The 19417-nt window shown below is 32.2% G+C and overlaps 2 protein-coding genes across 2 annotated transcripts; one reads left to right on the top strand and one right to left on the bottom strand.

The window, feature by feature from the left end:
• On the top strand, positions 357-6213 carry LOC109347654 (nucleobase-ascorbate transporter 3-like). The gene is made up of 14 exons (XM_019587608.1): positions 357-618; positions 1013-1110; positions 1763-1939; positions 2354-2454; positions 2611-2686; positions 2786-2845; positions 2924-3108; positions 3202-3298; positions 3497-3583; positions 3713-3771; positions 5042-5133; positions 5230-5307; positions 5387-5547; positions 5878-6213. The coding sequence occupies exons 1-14, from the start codon at positions 453-455 to the stop codon at positions 6094-6096; spliced, it is 1656 nt and encodes a 551-aa protein (XP_019443153.1). The 5' UTR covers positions 357-452; the 3' UTR covers positions 6097-6213.
• Positions 12182-16187, bottom strand: LOC109347652 (probable disease resistance protein At4g33300). Its single transcript, XM_019587607.1, has 6 exons — positions 15774-16187; positions 14991-15336; positions 14173-14570; positions 13605-13960; positions 13197-13408; positions 12182-13100 (listed from the first exon to the last, which is right to left on the bottom strand). The coding sequence occupies exons 1-6, from the start codon at positions 16119-16121 to the stop codon at positions 12274-12276; spliced, it is 2487 nt and encodes an 828-aa protein (XP_019443152.1). The 5' UTR covers positions 16122-16187; the 3' UTR covers positions 12182-12273.

The raw sequence follows: 19417 nt of genomic DNA, 5'->3' as shown, positions 1-19417 counted from the left end.
TTAGACCAAACCTCTTCCATTTTTTGCATTCATTTTTAACATTAACTCAATCAATTGAAAAACGTTTCTTTTTCATGCTCACAATATGACAAATATAACCAGCAAAACCCTTAATTCTATTCTTCACTCATTGAATGTGGGGCTAACTCTCTCAACAAGCATTTTTTTTTTCACAAGACTTGAACTGAGTTCTTGCTTAAGGAAAATCAAACATGTACCACTTGAACCAACGCCCGTTAGTTTTTGTTGTTTCATATATTATTGAATAAATCCTAAATAAAAATACTCATCAATTAAAGTTTATACTGTAATTTCTTTTTCGTTGTTGAAAATATTGAGTATTTAAGTGAGTTACTTTTGTATTCAGTGTCCTTTTTAAAAGACACACAAGTTTTTTCTCTCTCTCTGAAACAAAGAAGTTTTGGCAAAAAAATCAAACTTGTTGTGAGAAAATGGGTGAAATAGATAACCACCACAACCACCAGTCGCCACCGTCGGTTCAGGCACCTCCGGTAGGACCACCGCCGCGAAATTTTGGATTTTCAATGGGTCCTACTTGGAATCCAGCTGAACAGCTTCTACAACTCAACTATTGCATCTACTCTAATCCTTCATGGCGTTAGTCTCTCTCTCTCTCTCTAATAAAATTTTAAGCTAAAAGCTAGAAAAAAGCTGTTTTTGATGTTAAAGTTCAAAACTTAAAAGCTAAAAAGCTATACCTTTTTTTCATACTTTGTGTCTGTAACTAAGATTATGGATGAAGAGTGAAGATTGCTTTTTTGTTCAGGTGTGTTTGCTGATTGTTTTTTTGCTTTGTTTTTTGTTTATTCCATTATTCTAGTTTGATTCTCTTGACAAAAAAGTTGCTTTGTTTTTTTGCTCTTGTCATTTGTATGAATGAATCTTTTATGTGATTCGGTATCTAAAAGTTATCTAAATACCCATTTTGAGTATTCAATTTTTGGATTCAATCTTTTTAACACTTACCTTTTGATTTCATTTTTTTCTGCAGCACAAGCAATTCTACTTGCTTTTCAGCATTACATTGTGATGCTGGGAACAACAGTTATGATCGCAAACACCCTTGTGCCTTCAATGGGTGGGGACCATGTAAGTTTACTATATACATACTAATGTAATTTTTTATGTAATTTATATATAGAGATCGACTCACGTGAGAACAATGTGTTATTACGAGAAATGACAGTTAATGTGAATTATTAGATCTTATGTGAACGGTTGAGATTAAAATACATGCACATGACGATAATGTGACTAATAACTAACTTTTAATCATAACCCTCCATTGGTTATGAGGCCCAGATTTATTGTTCTCAATTGAGTCACTCCTATCTATATATATATATATATATATATATAAACTTTACTTAATTTGTGCTTTGTTTAGCTTATTTTTTGTTCAAAATCTTATGACCAAAATCTTCTTGAGAAAGCTATTATTCTCTCAAACTTAACCGAAACCAAGCATGAGCATGCTTTTAGGCTATGTTTCCGTTGTTGAAATGGAAGAAATGATACTAAGTTGTTTAAAGTATGATGTAATGGAATGGAACCTTCCAGAATGAAAACCATTCCTTCCAATTTGGGGTTATGCGACTGAATGAGACTAAACCAACTTATTATTCACTCCATTGCATTCATCATCATAAAATCTCCAAATAATAATATGGTAACTTTTTTCTTTCCATTCAACATATTTTTAGTATACTAAGTTTGTTGCTAACTTGCTATTCTTGACCAGGGTGATAAAGCCCGCGTGATCCAGACATTGTTGTTTATGTCTGGAATCAACACATTGCTGCAGACTTGGTTTGGGTCGAGACTGCCAACAGTGATGGGTGCATCATTTGCCTTCATTCTTCCAGTGTTTTCCACCATAAATGATTATACTGATGAGACATTCTCATCTGGGCACGAGGTTTGTATATTGCAAAGAGCTTGTAACATGTACAACCTTTAATGATATTTAAGTTTTTTTACCCTTTCTAGAACTCGTTATTTATGCAAGAATTTATTTGTTGTTGGAACTTACCTGTGCTGAATTCAATTGTACTGAGTTATTGAAGATGCTCTTCTTTCCTTTTATTCCTTTCATTTTGTTTGTTTGGATGCATTGTCTTCTGTCCATTTTGAAATTGCGTATAATGATTTTCTTCAAACGTTTGTTGGATCATTTCTGAAATTTCTATTGCTGTTTGCCGAAACTCATCATCATATTCTGACTTCAATTTCTATGGTGCATACTCATCTCATAATTTGTTAACTGAATTGATTTCTCTCATGATAACTAGTGATGTAAACTACCAATAAATTATGGTACTGGTACTTGCAGAGGTTTATCCACACAATAAGAACAGTTCAAGGGTCCCTGATTGTTTCATCTTTCATCAACATCTTCCTTGGGTATAGTAGGGTGTGGGGAAATCTGACAAGGTAAATTTTTATCTCAATCTTAAAGTCTAATGCATTTCCACTTCTCTTTTAATGATTTCACATTTCATGGTCTACATCTAAAGCTGCATTTAAAGTAACAGCTTTAGTTTATTTATTGATTTTTTGAACTCTTGGCGAATATTCTTTCTTCATCAGGTTGTTTAGTCCAATAATCATTGTACCCGTGGTATGCGTGGTGGGCCTTGGTCTGTTTGCGAGGGGCTTTCCGATGGTAAATTTTGCATATGAAATTCCAAGAATAACCGAGTTATTCATTAAATAGAAAATAGAAACTAGAAAGAGTTCATCAACTCAATTTTCTTCTTTGCAGGTTGCAAGTTGCATACAGATTGGACTACCTATGCTCATTCTACTTGTCGTAACACAACAGGTATATATCTCATGTGAAGCAATTTGTTTGATTGTTATCCTCTTCTATGTAATAAGACCTTTTTATCTGGACCTGCAGTACTTGAAGCACCTTGTTCCTGTTGCACATCATGTACTAGAGAAATTTGCTTTACTTCTTTGCATTGGGGTCGTTTGGGCTTTTGCGGCTATCCTTACTGTAGCTGGTGCGTACAATACTGCAAAAGTGCCGACCCAAATGAGTTGCCGCACAGATCGTGCATACCTCTTGTCTAGTGCCCCTTGGTATGTTTGGAAAATAGTAGCTTTTACACTTCAGTTGAATTCAAAAGGTCCTTTTGGAACTTGACAATAACAAATATATTGTTTTTATTCTAGGATTAAAGTTCCATACCCGTTTCAGTGGGGTACCCCCATATTCAAAGCGAGTCATGTTTTTGGGATGATAGGGGCAGCACTTGTCTCTTCTGCGGAGGTCTAGCCATTATTCATTCATGCTTTAATTCTATATTTTGCTCTCATATTTTATTTGTTCATTCTCAGTTTTGAATCATTTGAAGATTTGACATTTACCCTGTGGAGTTTTCTCTCTATATTAACATATTTTTCAATCCATTGCCATCAAACTGATGATCTAATTGGGAGTTTTTTCTTTATGAAATTTTAAATGCAGTCAACTGGTACTTTCTTTGCTGCAGCCAGGCTTTCTGGTGCGACACCCCCTCCTGCACACGTGCTTAGCCGAAGCATCGGGCTGCAGGTGAAGTTTTAATAATCTTGCTCTTCAGCAATCAATTTAACTATTCTTTTACTTTTTACAATTTCTTAAAATGCTTGTAATTGTACCGTTTATAATACAGACTCTTGTTTTTCACCCTCCTATATGCAGGGCATTAGCATGTTGATTGAAGGCCTTTTTGGTTCTGTTGTTGGCACCACCGCATCTGTGTAAGAAAGAATGCTTAAAACTTTTTACGATCTAGATTGGACAAGAATTTGTTCAATAGTTTTTCCGTATTTGTGTCTTATCTGATAGCTATTATGTCTGTTGATGGAAAGTTACTTACGGTTGAAGTTCTATCTTTTTCACTTGGCTTTATGAAGTATGAGTTATTAACAATGACATATTAGGTGAAGCATTTTTAAAACCGCCAACCTTTTTATGACTTATTAACAATGACATATTATCATTGGTTTCCCTAACAACTAAACTTTTTATGCCCAGTTGCCCACTAACCTTCAATTTAGCATTTCTTCCCTTAGCCCATGTGTATTTCACTACTCTATAGGAATTGTAGCCATTGGAATCTTGAAATCTTGATAAATAAATTACCGGAGGCAGAAATTTATGCATGTAATTATTCTTTGTTATGTGATATAAACAAATGCCGCTCACCTAGTGGGATAAAGGCTTGGTTATGGTATCATATTTAACTAATATATCCATATGTGGTGCATTTTATAGATGGTGAAGCAGTGTTGTTCCTGCTCGAGCATTATGTTTGTTATTTTGTTTTCCTTTGTTTATTACATTGGCCTGGTATAGTTAAACCATAGACAAAACAATTAGGAAAAATTTAGAGATTGATGCTTTATCAATGAACATGATTTATGATAGAACGTTATGACGTTGTTCAATCCATGTGGCCGACTTCGTCGTACCTAGTGGAACTAAGACTTAGTCGTCATTGTCGATCATTTTCTATTGTGTTCCCCCTATTATCGATCATTTTTATGATTTTATTAGGAGGAACTTTATAATGTAGGCAAGCATGCCTCAAATGAATAGAATATAAAAATATTAATGGGGTGCTTCATAGGAGTGAAATGGAAAGTGGAATGGGGAAGGAAAGAAATTTACAATATATTGAGGGTCTGGACATATCTGTTTGTAAATTGTCTTTTTTCATTTCTTACTCCACTTCTTCCATGCAAACCCTAAACCTTTTATGATGAATATTTATTATTGGCATACATTCATTGGTTATTTTTAATTTATGTATTACATGATCCAAACTCTGCGTAAACATCCTTTTCAATTGTCTGAATCTTTGTACCAAATAATTAATATTTTCGTTTCAGCATCTTTGGCAAATTTTAATATTGATTTTACAGATAGAGTTTTGTCCACTGACATGTGAGAGGAATATTTGTTTACATTTGAATTTATTATTTTCTATTGAAGTAATAATGTGGCTAATCTAATTGATAATTGCAGTGAAAATGTTGGTCTACTTGGTCTAACACATATCGGGAGCAGAAGAGTAGTGCAGATATCGTGTGCTTTCATGATCTTCTTCGCTATTTTCGGTATTATATTCTACCTACCCTTTTTAATTACTTCTGGGGCTGAGGCTAACAAAACCCTGATATTTATGATTGATTATTTTTCCATGTATCTTTCAGGGAAATTCGGAGCCTTTTTTGCGTCAATTCCGGTATCAATATTCGCTGCCATATACTGTGTTTTATATGGTATAGTTGGTAAGTGATACTACTACTATTCAAATCATTATAATTTTGATTAGTAGATGAATGCTTTTATTCACATCTTTTCTTTCAGCTGCTGTGGGGATTTCAATGATACAGTTTGCAAATAACAATTCCATGAGAAATATGTATGTTTTGGGCCTAGCATTGTTTCTTGGTATCTCAATACCTCAATATTTTGTCATGAACTCTGCTCCAGATGGTCATGGCCCTGTTAGAACAAATGCTGGATGGGTAAGCGAATCCACTTCCGAATTTTCTTGTTTCTTCAATCTCCGATTAAACATGCATATCAATTACTTCATCAACCTGTCTTTAAGGTTTTAAGTTTGAGTAATTAGTAAGTTTGAGCCAAAGTCGAAAGAAATTAATATGCTACCTTTTACGAAAAAATTCGGCCGTCGACACTAGTTTGTTACATAAGAAAATTGAAGTTGAAGTTCAGGTCAAATATGGAAACATATTATTAGTATCCTTTTTCAGTTTAAGTTGAATAATGAATTTTGTTCAAATTAAATGTACATATGTTTATCTGATTGGTTTCATTGTATTGTATCACAACAGTTTAATGACATCTTGAACACCATCTTCTCATCTCCTCCAACGGTGGCTATAATTGTCGGCACGATTCTCGATAACACTCTTGAAGCCAAACATACAGTTACTGATAGAGGACTTCCATGGTGGGTTCCATTCCAGGTTAGGAAGGGAGATGTTAGAAATGAAGAATTTTATCGTTTCCCTCTCAGGTTAACTGAATACGTACCTTCCAGGTTTAGGTAAAAAACATTTGCTATGCTTCTATTTAACTCCTGATGACATGTAAATTATGGATAAATTAAATTTTCATCATATGTAACCAACTTTTGCCTTTATAAATTGTGTAAATGAATTTAATCATTTGACAGTAATTTTTATATATCCCTACATGCAAAAGTTGAATCAAATAGTATGCATGACTAATAACATATTGTTCTACTGGTGTAAGTCTCTACTAGATTCCTAAGATGATCAAAATGTTAAAGTTTCGATATCTGAGAGCGATGCTTGTTAGGAGAGACAACCATGCACCCGAAAAGGTATGCATGTGTATGTATTTGTTATGGTAGATTTTGTTCCTCGACACAAAGTTGGGTGATGGTGATGCTCTGGTATATTTTCTTTTTGAACTTTTGATGCATGTTGTTGAATCATAGTTTGCTGCAAATGGGAAAGTAGCAAATGCATTATTTTTAAGGCATTGAATAGGATATGAATTTTTTTGTCGGTAGGAATAATGGAGTTTGAAGAAAAGTGGGGTAGCTCAAATAGTGCTGTGATATCAAAGTGACACTAGTGTTTTTAGAAGCTCATTAATTTGAGAAAGAATTTCATCCCTTAATTTAGTCAATTTCTTTATGATTAGTAGAGATGTAAAAGTTTCGGTCCCGCTCGTTTTTGACACAATTTAGTGACTGAACCGAATACATAAATGTGGTTCAGTTTTATTCGACTAACCGTAAATTTTATTTAGGAACCGAACTATTCATTAATGGTTCGGTTATGCGGTTTTTCAACTTATTTTAAAAAAATCCTTTAAGAAATAATTGAACAAAATTTGCAAAGTATATAGTCAACTAAAAGAAGAATAAACACATCAATAATAAAGTATCTAATATTAATTCAATACACTTTTTAGTAAAACGATAGTAATTCAACAATTTAAAACACTACAAGTTTAAAATTTTAGTCCACAAAATCTTCGATAATGTCCAACAAAATTTAAGAATGACAAACTTGGTACTAATTGTTTAGTCCAACTGTAACACCTACTAGTCCATATCATTAGTGACATAATGCATACTAATTTTTTAGTTTTCTTTTTATCTTCTCAATGAATCATAGAGATAATAGATATTTAGGTTTGTTTACTAATTTGTTTTTTGTATTTGCCTCTTATTTTAGCCTATATGTATTAATAATCATAAATTCATAATCATATTTTATCTCCTAACTTTAAATCCTAACGATCCAAATATAAAAAAATATTTTTTAATATGCGGTTGGTTCAGTTACAACGGTTACAAAATTTTCAAAACTGTGAACAAAACTGAACTTAAATGGTTCCAAATAAAACAAACTGAACTGTAGAACTGAACCGCATTTTGTGGTTCGGTTTGGTTCCAATATTTTCGCAATTTAAATCGGAACCGCTTACACCCCTAATGATTAGGTCGTAAATTCGATTTATATAGTTAATGAACCCAAATCTTTTATACCAAAAGTTTTTTATGTCTCCATAACAATCAAATAAGATTTATCTAGTAGTAAATAGAGTGAATTACACTGACACCCCCTGAGTTTTAGAGAAATTACACAAACCACCCATATTTATACATATATATTGCAGTAACTACCCTTGTAAGAGATATGAGTGTAATTTCTTAAACAAAAATAGTGACGAGTATAATTAAGTCAAAACAAAATATGTTATATTGTGGAGACAAGTCCAAATAGTATAAACTTGATGTATATTCATTATTTTTTATTCGTTACAAACTACATCAGTAAGTCTAAGGGTGTTTAAATTACTCTCATATTATATTTGTAACTTACCAAAATAAAGAATAAACACCGACTTTTATACTATTTGGACTTGTCTTCACAATATATCATATTTTGTTTGACTTAATTACATCCGTCACCATTTTTTATTTAAGAAATTACACTTATCTATCTTACAAGGGTAGTCAGTGTAATGTATATATATAATTAGGGGGTTTGTGTAGGTTTTAAAAAGGTGAGTAGTTTGTGTAATTTCACTAAAACTCGTGGGGTGTCAGTGTAATTTACTCTAATAAATAACACACTTCATTTAATTTCTCATTAATTGTAATACCAACACATTTGAGTATCTGACAAAACATCATTAAGCTGATAGACAGAGAAAAATCTCACATAGAGGATCTCGAATTCATACTTAATAGGGTAATATGCTTGTAATTGAATAAAGCTTTTGGGAAGTATCATTTCTTTTCACGTGATTTATATTCTTATAAGTGATAAAATAATAAACAGAAATCTTTTATGTACACCATTTTATATCATTATCTTTGCCATTATTGTTTGTTATGGGTGACAAATAAATATAAATAGTATGTATAAAGATTTATATTCCAAAATAATACTGACATTATGGAGAATGGTTTATAGCAAAAGCTATTTCTCTCTAAGTAGAAGTGGACTATGATTTGGGAATATTAGTTGTATTGTTGGGTTTAAATCTAGTAAGGCCGGTTTCCCATTTTTAGAATAAAGTTTTTAATACCATAACCTTTTTTTTATTTGAGATCATCATTATTAGGAAGTCATATGAACTATGATTAATGATTAGGAAGTCTTTTGAACTATGATTAGTATTAATTCATGAGTTTGACAACTTTGGTGGTTTAATCATCATCTTTTTTGAGTGTTAACTAAGCATGTCCCCACCAAACTAATTATTTTCTCTCAATATTCCTCTTAACAAATGTACTCCTAGGAGTTACATGTTGACCTTTCATGTTATTCCATATATGATAATGCAATTGGACCTTACTCAATTGGAGCAACTTGTTGGTAATCATCATTTTAATCTAAAATTAAGCAAGTATTTAATCCAAAAGAAAAATGTATACTAGGACTTCTTAATTTGGAGGGATTTCGGAATTGTGACTTAATATTGTACAATTGGAATAGGATTGTGAAATGGGTAAAGGTGTTATTTTGATGTTTTTCCATTAAACTACACAAATTTGGGCTCTCACGCCTAAGCCATGAGAACTAGGTGAGTATAGGTTAAGTTGGGTTGGGTAATGTGTTTCTTACCCAACCTTAAATGTTGATTGAATTATTCTTTAAATTCGAATCTGTTTCTAGACTTAAAGTTTATCCGACCCCAAATATCGACTAGACTAGTCTTTGAGCCCGAATCTAACCTAGGCATAATTAAATATAATACATATAAAAGTTTTTCAATATTACTTATTATTATGGATATGTAAGTTGATATATAAAATGATAGGAAATGATTAACCTGAGAACAATGGTCATTGTAAGAAAGGAAAACAAAATATGAATTATTCGATCTTATTTGAACGTTCAAGATTTAAAAAAAATGATAATATGATCAGTAACTAAATTTTAATCCTAACCATTCATGTATGGTTGTAAGGCCAAAATTTATTGTCATCACAATTTTTATATGAGAACTGTTTTCACTGAAGTTACTATCTGAAATGATATTGATCAAATAAATATTATTATTTTGTACACAATTGAATAGACATACATACAAACATAATGAATAAATGACTACGAGCTAAGCCGAGCTGTATCATGTTTATTCCTTACTAAATCCTAAAGAGTGAATCAATTTTTAAAGTCCAACTCGATTCTATATTTGATGAAACCCATGGACCAAATCAGGTGAGCAATTACACTCAAATTCAACTTACCCCAAATAAATATTATTATTTTGTACACAATTGAATAAACATACATACAAACATAATGAATAAATGATTAGGAACTGAGCCGAGCCATATCATGTTTATTCCTTACTAAATCCTAAAGAGTGAATCAAATTTTAAAGTCCAACTCGATTCTATATTTAATGAAACCCTCATAATGGACCAAATCAGGTGAGCAATTACACTCAAATTCAGCTTACCCCTAATAAGAACGAACTGGTGCTTCCCAAAAAAGAGAAACACACTGAAATAAACTGGTGGTGTGTTTACTTGAAGAGAAATTAATTCCGAGAATTCAGAGATGGTGTGCAAATTAAGCTATGAATTAATAAATTTTAGACAAAAATGATATTTTGATCTCGACTTCATTTTTTTTAATTTGATCTCTTAATTTTTTCTCACCTATTTCCCATCAACAATGGTAATAATCTTACGTTAATCTTGCACTCGTGTTTTTTGTGCCTCTTTCACTCACACACGTGTGTTAGTTTGCTCTATACTATATCCAGTTAGTCCAAAATGACGCCATTGAGCAAACTAATTGACAAATGTGTTTTTGGTAACGACCCAATAAATTAAGGAATCAAAATTGAGAAAATAAATTAAGTTGACAATGATAATAACAATTTTGTTCTAACCCTTTTTTAGAGACAAAATTTATTAAGTAAACTATATCAGTTGAACGACGATTAATGCATATAGAAAGTATTTAACAATAATTCAGAAGGTATTAATTCATTATTTATAGGATAAAAAATATTATTAATAATACCAAAAAAATGAAAAATCATTATTGTGGTTTTACTGATTATCAAGTTGACAGTAACTTCGATGATTCATATATTAACAATTAATAAATATAATATTAATAATTTGTTGATTTAATAGTATAAGATCATACTAAATTTTGGAGTAACCAAAAGGTAAAAAATTCAATTCTTATAACAATATTTCTTATCATGATGAAAAAATATTACTTCTTAACTAAAAAGTTGATGAGTGGTATAATAAAATTAATAAAGATAATACTAAAAACATTGACCACAAGAACCTGAGTGTGACCTGTGCGATTCAGATGAACTGAAACCCATACGTTACTTCAATGCTTTCCATTTCACTTTCTTAGCTTTTTACGCGTTTTCTTTATTATCAAACAGACCCTTATGGTGGAAGAATGTAAGGGAAAAAGATGTATGTACTGAGAGAAGTTTTTTATACTGTTACTATATTATTTAACATTTATTTTAAGTTATTATTGACTTTGTTAGAAAAAATAATCCAAATAAACAGTAAATGATACATTAATTGTATATACATCTTTACGCTGTCAATGCATAGATTTAATACTCAAAATGTAATTAGTATTGGTACATGTACATGTATCATAGTCATAAGATTCCAAATAATTTGTCCTAACTTTCCTTCTCATATGGAAAAAGTATTTCCGTTTTGAAGTCTACTTTTGCACTCTCTTTTTTCTAGCCGCCCTCAATCATTTTTTCATCTTATTATCATATAGAAATAAATAATAGAATTATCATTGATCACTAGATGGTTTAGATAATATATTTCTGTTTTTCTAAATTAGAAATCGATTCATGAAAAAATAGTGCCTAGTATATAAGCCTCTTACATAGTTGTATTCTGGGGAAGCTACAGCCTGATACTCAAGAATAATGACCTTATTTTCCGAAATTTGAATCCACGACTTCTAGATCAACTTTATCATTATACTAATGCTCACGCACATGCATATATAGAAAAAATTTCCCCATGACTAATCTTGCCTCACCATATATCAAATTGAATAAGACTTACGTAGAGAATAAATATTTTTTATAAAAAATGTCAAAGAAGGCTGACATAGGGCTTTGGGATTATTACAAACTCCAAATGACAAAACTTTAAATTTATTGAAAAACATGATTGTTAAACAATTTTGTATGTCTAGTTTTCTTTATCTTATCTTTTAATAGAGTCAATATTGTGATTGTGATTCTTGAAAGATGTTTGTGTTTAACTACTGAAACCTTTTTACTGATGTTGCTTTCAGAAATTAACATTCTTGTTTGTTAACTCTTCTAATAATAAAACTGAACTGGTTTACTTTATCATTGGCTTCTTGCATTCTTCTAGTATAATCAAAGATATCTCATCATCATTTGGGTAAAGAACTAATCTCTTTCGGGTTACGTGATTGCCTCCCCCAATAAGTATCATCCCAAGAATCGTACATTTGACCTTTTGGTCTGTCTGGGGATCCAGTAAGGTCTTATACTACTAGACCGACGCATTGTTGGTATTGAAAATTGACATTTGATGATGAACTTTAATTAGGAACTAGGCATTTGAAATAACACAGGTTATGATAATACTTCAGACCAAACAAATTATGGTTTAATCTTCATTCAAAATAAAGGCTATGAACAAGTATTTACAATGAATTGGGGTACCCCAACATAAAAATAAGTCACTCCTTAAGCCAGTCCAGATCATAGTCCTGCTCTGATACTTGAATATGCAAATCTGGCTTGGCCTTCTCAACATTTTTCCACATTCCAGATACCTCTTCATCACAAATTACAAGCCTCAAAGACTTCATTGACACTGCAGACTTTGGTAAATTACTCATCATGGAACATTCCCTCATATCAATCTTCTCCAAGTTTACTAACTTACCAATCTCCTCAGGGAAGTTTGCAAGGTTAACACACTGTGATATATCAATATACTTCAGCCTAATCATGTTACATATGCTAGGAGGAAGTGTTTTCAAATCCGGACAAGCATATAACCGGAGAATTGCTAGAGATCTTAGTCTTCCTAATTCATTAGGAAGTTGAGTCAAACTGTGGCAGTTGGTGAGACTCAAGTTCTGAAGTGACTTGATTTCGCAAATGCTCGAGGGAAGTTCGGTTACATCGTCACAGTGATCAAGAGTGAGTTCAGATAGATTGGGGAAAGTTTGAGCCATATTTGCCCCATTCCCTTCCAAATTGTTATTTACCTTGCAGAGGACTATGAATAATTTGCCTAAGTTTTTTAATACAAGACCTGATAACTTAGGTGTGGAAACTTTTTCAAGCCACAAGCTTCTCAAGTTAAACAAATTGTTAAAAACTGAAACATTGTGAAGGCTTGCATATGATGCACTGTAGTTTATTACTATTAATGCCCTCAAATTTGGCATTCTATCAATGAAGGGTGGTAAAAAGTATTCATTAGATGTGAAATTGATAATCAGCACTTCAGCTTTAGGAAATTCAAGTTTACACCAGCCCTCTTCTTTCATTTCACCTGCAATGTGAAACTCGTACAAAGATAAATATCGAAACATGAAAGAAAAAAAATAATATAACTAGAGAGGGATTTATGATTTGATGCATATATAACCTGTGTGAATTGAAACAATTTGAGCCTCAAATGGCCTATCCATGTTTCTCAACCATTCTTTAGGGAGTCTTCCATGTTCTTCTCGTTTTGGCATAACTAGTCGTCTGCGTTCACGGATGCTGCCACGATTGCTCATATTAAGAGCAAGGTCTCTTAGTATATCATGTTGAATAACATAGATCTCAAAGCAGCTCCTGTACATTCCTCCAGCACTGACAGATGAAAACATCAAAAAAGGTTTTAGAATAATGCTACTTATACAACTTATTAAGACAAATTTTGCAACTTAACTTTTCATAACGCAAATTACAAGTTGTCAAGCAAGGTTATTCGCGAAACATTTTCATTACATAGAATAAATTATATAACTCTCGACGAATCAAGTTAAAATGCTTTTAAGTTGCATACCGTGCCTCTTTCACCAAGGTGAGAAGATTCTTGTTTGAGAGCTCAACAACAATAGCAAATGCTTCTGTTTCATCAATATCATGTGTTTCAATCCACATATTAATGAGAGCTTCTAGAGGAATCTTCTTATCCTCGGGAAACGAACACAAGTCCAAGAAACACTCCTTGATCTTTTCAGGTAGGTAATTGGTGCTAAATTCCATCCTATGAATCAAATTGATTTCATATGATTCCCCAATGCTTTGGCCTTGAGATAGCCTGTTTTTAACACTTAGCCAAAACATTTCAGCCTGATCCCTCAAAGAAGCTCCTATCACTTTTAGTGCCAGTGGAAGCCTTCCACACTCAGTCGCAACCTGTTTTGCCGTAGATACAAAAACGGCGAGTAAAGTCAATCCAATTATACTTTAAAGTTCACAACTTCAAAGTACTATAACCTAGTAAAAACCGATACAGATGTGAAACTTGGTAATAATTGAAATATGTATCGAAGTATCCGATACGAAAAAATATGTATCAAATACAATTACAACAACCAATGCTACATAATCTCTAAACCATTGATTACCTGCTTGACCAAATTCTCATTAGCAGCGAAAGGTATTGATTTCTGTCCAAATGCATGGTGACAGAACAAAGACAGGGCATCCTCTTCATTCAACAATTCAACTTCATAAGTGGCATCACAAATTGTTTGAAATCTTTCTCTGGATACCACAACATATTTGCAACCTGGACTTTTATACAAAAACTGCCCCAAGATAGAAAGAGACCAAACATCATCTAGAACTATCAGGCGTCGAGGAGCTTCGTTTCTGCATTCAACTTGGGGCATCCATTGCGGTACGACATAATTGGCATTCAAATTTTGATTTCCCATGATAAACCCCCATATTTTTGTTCTTATCTGGTCGACATTTGGGGATTGAGACACAGTCAGGAACAAGATTCTCTCTTTGAAATAACCTGCAGCCACAAAGAAACTGTTAAGAAAGTTTTGGAACACTTGCTCATAAGAAATAAGGACCAAAAAATAGTTTTGAATTCCACTACCTAATACCTATGATAATTCTGCAGTCATATTAAATGGTTCATTTCTCATAAAGCAAAAAATGTGTGATATCTTAACATACCATATCATAAAAAATGTGACATCTCACTATTCACCTAGACTCAAGTGAATCAAATGCTGTTTAGAGACATGGTAAAAACCATTTCTTATAGAAAATATGGTATGGTAAATAATCTTGTCAACTATTACTAGAGATAGATTAAGAGATTATAAACTAATATAAAAGGGTGACTTAAAACATGAGGCTCCCACCTGGTGGGTTTCGGGAGTATAAATGTATGCAGCTTTACCAAAAAGATAAATTGATTACTTACTTCGAACTTGATCATCTCTGTAGACCTCTCTTGCAAGAGTGGTTTTCCCAGATCCACCAATCCCACTAATCCCAATAACCTTAAGATCCTCTCTTCCAATAATCATCTCCTTAACTTTCTTCTTCCCCAACTCTAAAGCCACCCCAAAATTCCCAGAACTACCCTCACCCCAACAACTCTCATCTTCCTCCATGCTCCTCACAGCTTCCTGCACCCACCCTCCTCCACCCACCCCAATCTTCATGGCACCAAAGTAACACTCCAACTTCCGATGAGACGCCTCCACTTGATCGAATCGTTTCGCCATTTCAAACCGAGTATGGTGCACATCAGCTAATATATGAGCCTGCATGTAAGGATTCAGAAAGAAAAAAACAGAACCAAATTAATAAAATCACATATTCACACATGATAAACAAAGTTCTAAACTTTTGTTCACAACCACAATTACAATCACGATATAAGTTCTAAATTCTTGTTCACAACCACAATTACAATCAGGATATTGCAATATTTAATGTATTCGCAACAACAATGCAAATACAACTGAAGTCACATTTTCCAATTATTTTTTGCAATTGTAATAAACGCAGAATTTTGAACCTTAGTGGTAAATATTTTTGGTAAGTCACTTTTATGTGTGCAACCTCAAGTGATAATTTTTTACACAACTTTAACTTTATAAGCCAAAGTATTCATATTTTATCTTATAAAATCAAAAGCTATAGTGAAAGTTACGCTTTTTTGCTATATAAATAACATTTTTCACAATTAAGTTCCAACCTGCATGGGACCCTGAATGAACTTTGACAAGTTCTTCTCAAGTTTCTCCATCTTTTTAGCAAGTTGCAAGTTCTTATACACGTTCCAACGGCTTGATGATAGGACCTTGAGAGATAGATCAACGCCGGAGCGCAGCACCTCGGATACACGGTTAAGCTGAAACTGACGGTGCTCGGAAAGTTCAACACCGGAATATTTGATTTCATCTATAGTAGGTTGTAGTTCATGGATATAAGTTATGAGTTGTACAGCACTTGATCTGCATAGAAGGGACTTGCGTGAAATGTTTACTAGCATCTTTAGAAGCTCGGTGACGATTTCGCCGGTGAAGAAGTCATCGAATGCCATAGTCTCTGGGTTGTGGTGGTGATGGTTGAGGAATTTTCTTTGTTCATGTAGATTCCTTGCAGTTTCTTAGTCTCTCTTTTATATTGTAGGAGTCAATGATCAAGTGTGTATGTTGGGATTGTGAATTGACTATAATGCCCTTGGTATGCTTTGTGTCTCTTGTCTAAAGGATTTGTGATCACCTTTCCCAACGATATCCCATTCTGATTGGCTTGAGACATGGAGTGAGACACCGTTTGACACATATGATAACTATCCCTTACTTATTAGGTTCACACAATTTAAGTACTTCCCATCTCTAGTTTTTGGAGTTTTTTTATGAACTATTAAGAGTATCTATTCATATTTTTGGTAATGAATTAATTCCTTTCGGGTATATGGATGATCCTCCCAACAAGTATTACTATCAGGAATCGAACATTTATTGTTTTTGGAGTTAGTTTTTTAAAGATAATAGAGAAAAATAGGCTTGAAATATAATATAGTTGTAGGGTTAGGATCCTAGAGAGACAATTACGTAAATTACAACAAGAAAAAACCAAAATGATAAGATATTTTTATCATTTAGTTTACACTGATATGACTTTTTATTCTCCAATATAAATATAAAACTAAGAACTTGTCTTTTCCCTTACAAAATTCTTTTCCATATTTGTAATATGACTCTTAAATTTTTTCTTTGTCTTCCTTATCTAAAAACCAAATCTCAAATAAACACTATGAATTCTTCACTTAAATATGTTTTTTAATCCAATTAGATATATGGATTTTGGTGCCTATAATAAATAAATGATTTTGTATATGCAAAATTTGAAACTAATAACTTTTGTCCTTGACTTTTGTACACGTTAGTAGGGATGACAAAAAAACTCGTACTCGCAGGTAAAACTCATACGAGCATAGGTACGAGTTATAAATGGGTACCGCAGATATTATAAACGATTTTTAAAATACATGTAGTACATACGGGCGGGTACGGATATTATGGTACCCGTGTCCGCGGGTACCCGTTATTTATATGATTAATATATTATATTTAAAAAGTACATTATTCTAACATTCATTACACTATGTATATTTTTTTCCTTTTACTTTGTTTACATATTTTATTGAATTTGGTGGTAAAATACTCTACAAATATTATTAGATGTGTAGAAACACATATGTTTTACAAAGAAAATATATATTTTTTGTTGAGAAAATGAGAACAAAAAATCATAAAAATAGAAAACACCAATAAATTTAGCATTTTTGTCAAATATTCAATCAAAAGGTACAAAAATAATTAAGTTTCATCTCATTTGAAACATAACATAAAGTAAAAAAATTAAAAAATCATTTATAATATAGGAAACCCACGAGTACCCAAAAATACCCGCAAATACTCGCACACGGGTACCCTATGGATATAGACGGATATGAGTAATATTCTCCTAATTTGAAACGGGTAGCAGATAGCTACTACCCGTGCCCGTCCGTATCCATTGTCATCCCTACATGACACACTTGTTTTTTTGTTCTTACTAAGACATATTATTCGTATATGTATTTTTAATGTAGTATGCAGTATGCACTATTTGTAAAAGTTGATTTAGAGGTGACCTTCCCTCTCTTTATTGAATTTGTATTCTCTTATGGTTACATATGACATAAATATTTAACGGTCATCATTGTAAATAATATAATTTTAAAATTTGATAAAGATATTCCATATTTGTGCTAATGACACTGATTAGAGAGAAGAAAATATAAAACTTTTGTTTAATTTCATTAAGAATTTCTAAAAATTACAATATATTATGCCTATCTTTTCTTTAATCTCAGGAGAAATACGACCGGTGAAGAGTCAAGTTCAAATAATATAAGAGTTGTATATTTATAACCTTTAAATAGTCACAACATTTTTTCTTATTTGTGCTAATCATAATGATTATGGAGAAGAAAAGATAAAACTTTTGTTTAATCTCACTAAGGATTTCTAAAAAATATGGTATACTAGGAGTAAAGTCCAAATAAGCAAATATTCTTATATTAATTTTTATTAAAGTAAATTATGTCAGCACCTCCCAAAGTTTAGTTTAACACCTTTTGTTTAAAGATTACCCTCATATGTTATAAATTTAGGGATGATTTAGAGGGAGAGAGTTTTTTTCTTACATTCTTTAGGAAAAGATTTATGCACTGACAATATATGAGTTTTATAAACTATCACTTATTCATTCACTATTAATATTTAATCATCATTGACATACTTTTCAGAAAAAATAATCCAAATCAACAATAAATGATATACTAATTGTATATAAATGTTTATACTAATATTATATAGATATTACATTATATTTCTTATCCAAACATTATAATAGCAAAAGGAGAGAGCTAAATGAAAAGGATATTTAACTTTCACCATATGATATGATGTTTGTCATTGCTGATAAATGATACCCTTTAGGCTACTAATCTTCTTTTCTTTTTAGGAGATTATTACATCATTATACTAAATATAATCTGTTAGATGTCTCTCATTTCTATGCCTTAAAAGAATTTTATGGCTCTCTTTAAATGCATTTTATGTCACTTTTATGGCTTTGTTTCCAAGCATCCAATGCTTCATATCCAAGATACCAAGACTTTGCTTGCCTATAAAAGGACACATATAGAGAGCTTCAAAATCATCTTCACAACACACAACATCTCTTTCATTTACACATATATTGTGAGTGCATTCTTGGTGAGAATTCTTGTTCCATTTGAGAGAGTATTTGTGAGAAAAATATTGTCATTTGTCCTCATCATTATAAGAGGATTTCTTGTACTCTTCTTTTTTACATAGTGGAATTTTGCTCTTGATCGCCCGTGGTTTTTTTTCCTCTCACACTGAGGGGTTTTTCCACGTTAAATCTTGTGTGTTATTTTCTTTATCCTTTACTTGCTTCTCTTTTGTTCTCAATTGATTCAATCCCGTGCTTCCGCATTGTGCTCTATCCTCAACATAATCGTGCTACCATATTGTGGGTTGCTTGACCAAATTGATAAGTGTATATTGTCAAAAAGAAGGGAGATGAGACACTAACTCAAGCAGGTAACAACTAACAACAACATATCATCTTTTCTGCTCTAAACAATCTCAAATGTGCTAAGAGGTCCATTCTTTGTTTCCATTTCATCCCTTTATGCAGTTTTATTCTATTTGTTTGGACATTGTTCTTTTTGTGTTTACTATGATTACTATAAGAGAGATTTGTTCCTTTTTCTTCTTTGTTTCCAACATGAAGAGATGAAAGTTGAGACTAGAG

The sequence above is a fragment of the Lupinus angustifolius genome, chromosome LG05 (genome assembly GCF_001865875.1).
Source record: "Lupinus angustifolius cultivar Tanjil chromosome LG05, LupAngTanjil_v1.0, whole genome shotgun sequence".
Taxonomy (NCBI): domain Eukaryota; kingdom Viridiplantae; phylum Streptophyta; class Magnoliopsida; order Fabales; family Fabaceae; genus Lupinus; species Lupinus angustifolius.
This window is presented reverse-complemented; position numbering and strand designations above follow the sequence as displayed.

What these genes read in the sequence shown, in the direction of transcription:
- LOC109347654 (XM_019587608.1), top strand. Translation starts at nt 453, where the DNA reads ATGGGTGAAATAGATAACCACCACAACCACCAGTCGCCACCGTCGGTT. An exon ending in GCCGAAGCATCGGGCTGCAG is followed by an intron (nt 3,584 to 3,712) that starts GTGAAGTTTTAA and finishes TCCTATATGCAG; the next exon opens with GGCATTAGCATGTTGATTGA. An exon ending in GTTGGCACCACCGCATCTGT is followed by an intron (nt 3,772 to 5,041) that starts GTAAGAAAGAAT and finishes TGATAATTGCAG; the next exon opens with TGAAAATGTTGGTCTACTTG.
- LOC109347652 (XM_019587607.1), bottom strand. Translation starts at nt 16,121, where the DNA reads ATGGCATTCGATGACTTCTTCACCGGCGAAATCGTCACCGAGCTTCTA. An exon ending in CAGAGATGATCAAGTTCGAA is followed by an intron (nt 14,571 to 14,990) that starts GTAAGTAATCAA and finishes TTGTGGCTGCAG; the next exon opens with GTTATTTCAAAGAGAGAATC. An exon ending in ACCTTGGTGAAAGAGGCACG is followed by an intron (nt 13,409 to 13,604) that starts GTATGCAACTTA and finishes TTCATCTGTCAG; the next exon opens with TGCTGGAGGAATGTACAGGA.